The sequence below is a fragment of the Camellia sinensis genome, chromosome 7 (genome assembly GCF_055761805.1).
Source record: "Camellia sinensis isolate YWXY chromosome 7, ASM5576180v1, whole genome shotgun sequence".
Lineage (NCBI taxonomy): Eukaryota > Viridiplantae > Streptophyta > Magnoliopsida > Ericales > Theaceae > Camellia > Camellia sinensis.
In genome coordinates, this window is record NC_138967.1 from 188,199,959 (window position 1) to 188,208,079 (window position 8,121).

An 8,121-nucleotide genomic window follows, 5' to 3' on the forward strand; every position below is an offset into this window, starting at 1 on the left:
TGCACATCTTCAAGTAAATTTGCAAATGAATAAAAGAAACCACGATAACTACCTACATTAGGGGTGTTTAGCAAACATTTTTTTTTTTGATTTAAAATCTACAAAATGACAAAATAGGTTAAAATAATCAATAAGACAAAATGTCACATCAAACCCATAATCATTTCACTTTTTCTCTCACAAACATCACATCCAATTACAAAAAAATCTATCTTTCTAAATACAAAAATTTTAACATACTAAAATAGTCAAACACTAAAACACCCTACTAAAATAACAACTTCCCAAACACTCACTAGGTTAGGTTAAGTGAATTAAACCGGAAGTGCTTATTTAGCAAGGTTCAAGTTGTTCTGTGGGTAATTAGCAACTTTTTCTTTTTTTTAATTTTTTTTTTTATAATCAGTAATTGGCAACTTTTGCTCAAGCAATACCACAATAGAACTTCTATCCAGCGATCTAGAATCGTGCATATAATCTTGCAAGTCCTCATCGCAACCTATTAAAATCAACTCACCGTCCTCATCTTCATACTTGACATAATAAGTTCCAGCCTTTAAGTTTATCCTTTTGGCCACTTCTTGCTACAACTGTACGAATCTTGATGACAAAGACAGCCAAAATTTCATTGTAATACCTACCCCATATTTTGCTTTTATAATCACAATATTCGCATCTTGCATCATTTGATCATGTGGCTCGGTGTGAACAATAGTAGCCGAGGATTGAGTAGAAGGCAGATGATCAGAATTAACACACGAGGCAGATTCATCGAGTTGAGAGCAACCAACCTTGTTTATCTTGCGAGGTGGCCACCTCTCTATACCAAAAGTCCTACATACACGCTTCAATGTAGATTTGCTAACTGCGAAAGGAAAAATCAAAATAAAAGAACTCACTTTCTATTTGTTTCTTCAAAAAGCTCAATATATACTCTACCAGAAGAGTCCATCTAGTTGAAATAACTACCAACATCACAAGTAAAATTACATTTTAATTTAAGAAGGTGCAAGCATACCTTTGAGGCTTTTTGCAGCATTCTCAAGGCTCAATTCTGAATTTTGTAGGATATCCTCTAGTGGAATGTTAATTTTAACTCCGATATTGTTGCCATCTCTTTTTGACGTCTTTACTGTGCCTCTAGATTTGTTGCCTTTCCTTTTTGACACTTTTACTGTGCTTTTCTCTTGCGTACAAGTAATAGCAAAGTTGTTATGTTCTGTACGGCCAACATTGCTTCCAGTATTTATGGCATTCACTAATTGTTGATCTGATGAATCCACTTGCATTACCTCAACTTCACTTTGTGAGAGTTCCAGCTGAGGCAAAGATATAGTGGTTTGGGGGATTTGAACAGGATCAAGTTTCTCACCATTTTGAATACTAATTTCTTCAGTATGTAATTCTTCCCCAAGTTCCTCTCTAGAAGCAACCCTAAGACAAGAAAATTTTTTCCTCATTGTTTCCAATATTTTCCTTAATGAGGTATGTGTGTTTTCACTGGCATTGTTGCTCATCGGCATAAAAAACTCTAGCACGTAAAAATCATTTCCAGTGCAATTGCTCTCCAAGCATATTGCGAAGCAACCGCTTAATCTAGCCTGTCGTGCATAGTGTGCCAATGGGTACTCAGTTAGGCTAAGTTGAGTTACATCCCTGCAGAATACCATATTAGTGGACAAAAGTGCTCTCCCAACAACCCCCACCCCATTCTTTAAGTGAAAAAAAGAACTGACACGATGAAAAGCATCTTCACCATAGTCATCTTTCTTGTAATAACAACTTGCATGAAGGATGCCACTATCAACCAGAGCCCTGCATAGCCAACGCATCTTGCATGGGACCCATGCCTGAGCAAAAGGTACATCATGAATATCACATACCCTTTTCAACACATTCTTGATTTCATCGAAGGCAACTTTATGAGCTTCATTTTTGTCGTCATCCTAGTTTGAAAGTATTATCACATCCAGGTATTAGTGAGCAAATATTCCTCACCCTATTAATTTAAGAAAAAAAAATAACTAAACCAATTTTGACAATGCATTATAGCTTGCCACTTACTAATTCCATGGCCTCGTGATCAAATACAACTGAACATTTCAAACCAAACTTCTGCAGGGAATGGAAAGACGCAACTGAGGAATCTCATAAACTTTGAAATGTAGAATAATATTTTGCAAATAAAAGGACACATATAAAAAACTCTATAATGGAAAAAATTCAGTCCATTGTAATATCTATTATCATGTTTGGTTCAATAAAAAAGAAAGAATATACATTGGAAATTTGGAAATGAAATCACCATATTCTCCAATTTAGGAGAATGGTCATTTTATTGGAAAGCCAAAGATTACTAGCCATTCTATTCAAGCCTACAATCATTCCAACCAACAAAACACTACCTTAGTGTAGTAATGTCATTCTAGTTCGGGAACCGAACTAGGAATTGCACTCTCATTTTAGAACACATTCAAACAACGAACTGAAAGAGACTTGACATAAGATTCTTATTATGCGTCATTGAATTGTTCTTTCCATCCAAACATGAGTGTTTTAACACATTTATGATCTAGAAAAATGAGAATGTGGTTTACTCTTTTGTGTTTTAACCCCTTGGAGCATAGTTAACAAACACAAGACAAATTTAACAGAGCATTTAACACTTGCGTTAAAGCATTATTTTTCTCTTTGAACAGGCAAACCCCCACCAACTTATTACACAAACAAACACACCACAGCACTGTAGATGTTCTAAGAGAGAGAGTGTAATCAGTAATCAATATTAACAAGATATTGAAAATGCCAATTTGTGAGTGAGTGGGGACTAACCTCAAAATCTTTATATATTCCGTACCCAAAATAGCTGTTACAACTAAGGTGTTTCTCTGATGTCACTACTTCAATTACGCCAACAAACCTTTGGGTAGAAGATTCAAAGACTGGGAAAGCCAAAGATTCTCGGACTCCGCAACGTAGTGCATGGTCACGCTGTGGATACTCTGTGATAGAGTAAAACTCCACATTAGGAGTGGATTCGGGGAATTGATGCTTGAACACTCGGCCAGGAAGAGGAAGGTGTTGTTCACAAGTCTTCCCCCCATCCAAATCAATGTCAAATTTAGAATCCATACAGATCATCCTATACCCACAAAGTCCTTCAATACGAAGTGGATCCAAAAATGATATTAGAGTGAAAGGTTGGTTTCGAGTTGTAAGAAAAGACCGGCCCTCTTTTGTTGTTATGGGTGCCCAAAATTGAACTAGCGTCGACAAAGCAGGCCAATGGGATGTAATTCTGTAAATCGAATCTCTGATGATCTTGTTTAAGTTGGAAATATCTGATAAAAACAAACAAATTGATTTCAAAACAAGGTAACATTATTGATTTAAATTTACTTGAAACGACTAAACTATAAAATAAATAAATAAATATTGAAATCTAAAAATAATAATCATAATAAAGAAAGAAAAAGAGATAGGAGTAACTCACCGCCATCGGGGAGAGTAGAAGGACGTTGGGGTTCGTCGTCTTCTCGGCTCCAGAAAACCACTCCATCCCAATATGTTGCAAAAGAAGGAAAGCATATGGGCGACCATTTGAGTTCCTTGTACATATGTTCCTTGAAATCGTCAGATAAATACGAGAAAAATTCCTCCTCTTGTGCGTCGGCCATTTTTCTGAGAAATCAATCGGGGACTTTCCTGTCACGCCCCCAAACCACCCCTAGTAGTTTGGTGCCGTGATGGCCAGTAATCCGAGATTACCGAAGGCCGACTTACAAAATCCACACACAATTAGAGTATAATATACGGGGCTCACAGATGCGGAAGCGATAAATCAACATACAGGTGGTCCATAAGAGCAGTGCATAAGTCAAATGGAATGGCATACATTTTTACAAGGTCTTACAACTTAGATACAATAAGGGAATGAGATACAAAATACATCTTGACCAAAAGGCTTCTCAAGCCGACATATACAAGTGCACAAGAAATATAAGCTAAGAAGCATAATCTTCAAGATGGTACAAAATGCTAATCCAAAACACGTCGGCAATGCACCCAAAAACACATCGGCTACACGCCTAGGCCTCATTGCCTTCTTGCTCATCACCTACATATATATAGAGAGGGTGAGCTTGGATACTCAGTGAATGATATTAGAAATAAAGGTTTTGCATGATTGATATCCAAGATTTCTTTCAAAACAATACATAGCATACTTTACAATCAAGAGGGAAATCAAGCTCATTGCCGGCCTTTCAAGTTCTTTGGATGTTATTACATCTACATATTACAAGTGCGACGACATATCAAGACAAGAGTGCAGTTGCATTATAGTCCCCTGCAGCTAAGGACTTTCAAGACAAGAGTGCAGTTGCATTATAGTCCCCTGCAGCTAAGGACTTTCAAGACAAGAGTGCAGTTGCATTATAGTCCCCTGCAACTAAGGACTTTCAAGACATGTCATCAAAACAAGATAGTGCTTAATATACAAGTAGGGACAGTCATTCATGCTAGATCAAGTACTTTTCAAAACAAGGCAAGACGAGATTTATGAAAACAAGTATAACATAGCTTTATTAAAAATACCACTCACATAGTTTCTTCGAACGTCGGGGTCGAGACAAGCCCAAATCCTACAAACACATGGCAAAGCCTATTGAATGCACCTTCAACAAGTTTCGTATGTACACAAATGGTTTCGGAAAACATGCTGGGCACCAACCAAGTCCAGGCCGAGGTTCCACACCTCCCCGCCGAGGTGTGTTCCCGAGGGCCACATGCAAGGAAAAGAGGTCGGAAAACTCTGGGTTTCCCTCTGCTGATGAATATGAAGAACATGAGTATGAAAACATGGAAAATATGAATGTTCGATCACAATCTGTTATCACAAATCTGGGATTTTCATGTTACGGGTTTGAAAACATGGACCTGGGTACCCATAGTTGAAAATCATGCAAGAACAAACACAAAACACGAGTCTAGGCAAAAAGCTTTCGGATCAAAACATGACTTTTCTTGAAGAACACATGAATGTCATTTTCTCTTTCAAAAATCGAATTTCAAGACGATGCATGGCTTACAAATCATATCCGATCATGCAATGCGATATCATGAACACACGGAACATCATGAGTAGATCAAGAATCTAACCTTAGAACACGAATCTAACGGTTTGATCTCAAGGAATCAAGCTTGAAGACTTACTTTCTCACTCTAGAACTCCTTCTTCCTCCTAGAGTTTCTCTCTCCTAGAGTTTCTCTCTCTACAAGGCAAGGTTATGACACTAAAAATGATAAGTGCTCTCACTCGGTTCTGTGCTTAATCCCCTCTGTTGGGACACGTGGCGGCGACTGGTTGGGTTCACCCTGAAAAGGTGGCTGACAGACTGGACAAAGCATGGTGAAAGGGTGTTCAACAAGCAAAACGGTATGGGCTTCCTGACAAGGCAATGACATCGGCTAATAACAAGGCGTATTTAACAAGCTACACGGAATGGCACTCCGGCAAGGGGTGACATCGGCTAACAAAAGGACTTCGGCACTAAGGTGACAATGACCTCGGCTAGGAAGGACAACAATTGACTAAGCTGTGCCACATCTTGGCCTAGATGCGCCACACCTCGGCCTAGGTCGTACCACTCCAGGACGAGATCGCTTGGGTGCAAGGTAACATCTCGGCTAATGTGGCAAGGCAAGGACGGAGGTCAACAAGGGGTTCCAAGATACCTCTAGACTGAGGATGACCTCGGCTTGGAATGATCTAGGCGTAACGTAACCTAGGCTTGGAATAACATCGGCTAATCATAACTTAGACAAGCACATAACACTTAGACAAATCACAAAGGTATCAAATCAAGGCATGGATCTCACTCACTTAAGCAGGACAAGTCACGAACATACACATGCAAGCTTAACAAACCATAATCATGCAGATGCTCATGAACATGATTAAGATGAAAAATGTGGGTTCTTACATTTCCAGTCCCAACCATGGTGTTTAAATACAATTTTTTTAAAGCAACTATGGTTCAAATTGGGTACAAAAGGGGTCAGACTTCAAAATGGTTGCGCTCAAAGGTTTTTTTCCATCGAGGAGTTCAAAAAGCTCATTCACTCTCTACAAATAAATAAATAACAAGTCAAGTCAATATTTTCTTAAGTCCCCCTTTGTTAGATTATTATTTTTTACTTATTTATTTTTTAAGATAGGTAAAAGCCAAAACGAAAAAATTAGGATACTTAACCCTGGTTTGGCTATTATTTTTGAGTTAAAAAAAGCACAAAATAATAAAATAGGCTAAATAAATTAATAAAAAAAATATCACATCTAACTTATAATTATTACACTTTTTTTTGTCCAAAAGTCAGAAAATCCAAACCAAACGAGGCTAAAAAAGTCCCAACACAAAAAGTTAGTTACAGTTTCGTTTGGTTTTAGATTTTTGGCTAAAAAACTACAAAAAAACAAAATTGGCTACATAAGTCAATAAGACAAAATGTCACATCTAAACCATAATCATTATATTTTTTCTCTCATAAAAGTAAAAACAAAACCAAAAAAGCCAAACCAAACAAGACTAAAAAAGTTAGACTAAAAAAATCCCAACATAAAAAAGTCGGCTAAAAAAGCCAATGCCAAACAAAGATTATATTAGCCAATGTTAAATGAAGCTTCAGCGAATATTTCGATCCATTTAAATTAACAAAATCAAATTGATCACATTTTTTATAGATGCATAATAACGAGCGGACGGTTACGAATTGATTTTTTTCAATCTCTCTAGTTTTGGACGGATGACAGATTTGAAGTTCATTTAGCCGTAACCAAACAGCCAAACTGCAAGCACCCTTGGTAATTTGTAAGACTTTGTATTTTCAATTTGTTTAGATATTCTGTTCACGTTTTTAATTGAATTTTTTTTAGATATTCTATTGTGTTTTCAATTTAAAAATCCTTTTATTAAATGGCAAGTGTTGATATTTTGTATTTTTATATAAAAAAATATATGGCTTAATTTTGTCATTTTTTTAAAATCAAATTAAATAGTTTTTAAATAAAAAAATAATAGGTGACACTGAACAAATAGGTGAAATAGTGGACACATAGGTTAAAATAATATCATCTTTTAAATTATTATTGTTTTTATGGCCCTAAAAACTTAAATCTTGGAGTTGTTGCCCCCAAAGTTTCAAAATTAAATTTATGGCCCACTGCCCTATACCTTTCATATTTTCAATTTAAATTTGAACACTTATTACTTGATAATTTGATGAGTTTGTAAACATTATAAAAATTTAAGTTATTCAAACTCAACTCAATTAGACTAAAAAGATAAATAACACTTAGCTTGATAATTTGATGAGTTTATATACATTATAAAAATTTAAGTTATTCAAACTCAACTCAATTAGACTAATAAATAAGCCAAACTTAAATATATTTAATAAAAACTTACTAAATTATCCAATGAAATTTTGAACAACTTATTAATCAGCCCAACTCAGTTGATTCACTGAACACATCAACAGAAGTGCTTCTTCAGTGTGCATTGATCAATGTATTTTAGGTGATAAGCATTCGAAAATTCATAAGCACCAGTGCGAGGGATGAATTTGTCTCAAGGATATAGCATCAAATGATAGCCTTAATCATTCATCTGTTTTCCTATTCTACAATATATTTTCTATAAGTTATACAATTTCAATTTTTCCAGTTTCAATCTTTTTTTCTATTATTTATAAATATTGTTTTGTTTTTTCAGAACAGTGTTGTTTGGTTTACTACAATAAATTTTTGTATTTCGGATTCTGCTTCTGTTTTGCAAAAGTACCAAGGGCTTTTCTTCATGTTTTGAAATTGTAACTCTTTTAAATTTCCAACAAGAAAAATGTTAAAGAAAAACAAATTATATATATATATATATATATATTTAAAAATAAAAATTTTATTGCCATTTGGAGGATTTATAAAGGACTAAACAATACAAAATATTTAAATCAGATTTAACTCAGGCACAATCACTTTCAAAATATTTTTATTCTACCAACTAATACTAAATGTCGAGGTGATGAATTATAAAAAAGATGGAATGCAAAAGAAATTGCAAAACT

At 35.4% G+C, this 8,121-nt stretch overlaps 2 protein-coding genes across 2 annotated transcripts; both read right to left on the reverse strand.

Annotated features, from left to right (window-relative positions):
* Positions 1 to 383: 383 nt before the first annotated feature.
* On the reverse strand, positions 384 to 3,700 carry LOC145796395 (protein NLP2-like). Its single transcript, XM_082881489.1, has 5 exons — positions 3,494 to 3,700; positions 2,833 to 3,341; positions 2,065 to 2,115; positions 1,884 to 1,946; positions 384 to 584 (listed from the first exon to the last, which is right to left on the reverse strand). The coding sequence occupies exons 1-5, from the start codon at positions 3,675 to 3,677 to the stop codon at positions 384 to 386; spliced, it is 1,008 nt and encodes a 335-aa protein (XP_082737615.1). The 5' UTR covers positions 3,678 to 3,700.
* On the reverse strand, positions 583 to 1,941 carry LOC145795527 (protein NLP6-like). Its single transcript, XM_082880190.1, has 2 exons — positions 1,019 to 1,941; positions 583 to 865 (listed from the first exon to the last, which is right to left on the reverse strand). Exons 1-2 carry the CDS (start codon positions 1,830 to 1,832, stop codon positions 585 to 587), a joined length of 1,095 nt encoding a protein of 364 aa, XP_082736316.1. The 5' UTR covers positions 1,833 to 1,941; the 3' UTR covers positions 583 to 584.
* Positions 3,701 to 8,121: the final 4,421 nt, after the last annotated feature.

Excerpts from the sequence above, each read along its gene's own strand:
- LOC145795527 (XM_082880190.1), bottom strand. The coding sequence starts at position 1,832 with ATGCGTTGGCTATGCAGGGCTCTGGTTGATAGTGGCATCCTTCATGCA. Across the intron at positions 866-1,018 it reads TGCTGCAAAAAGCCTCAAAG|TTAGCAAATCTACATTGAAG; the intron begins GTATGCTTGCAC and ends TTCCTTTCGCAG.
- LOC145796395 (XM_082881489.1), bottom strand. The coding sequence starts at position 3,677 with ATGGCCGACGCACAAGAGGAGGAATTTTTCTCGTATTTATCTGACGAT. Across the intron at positions 1,947-2,064 it reads ATCACGAGGCCATGGAATTA|GATGACGACAAAAATGAAGC; the intron begins GTAAGTGGCAAG and ends CTTTCAAACTAG. Across the intron at positions 585-1,883 it reads TCAAGAATGTGTTGAAAAGG|CAAGAAGTGGCCAAAAGGAT; the intron begins GTATGTGATATT and ends GTACAGTTGTAG.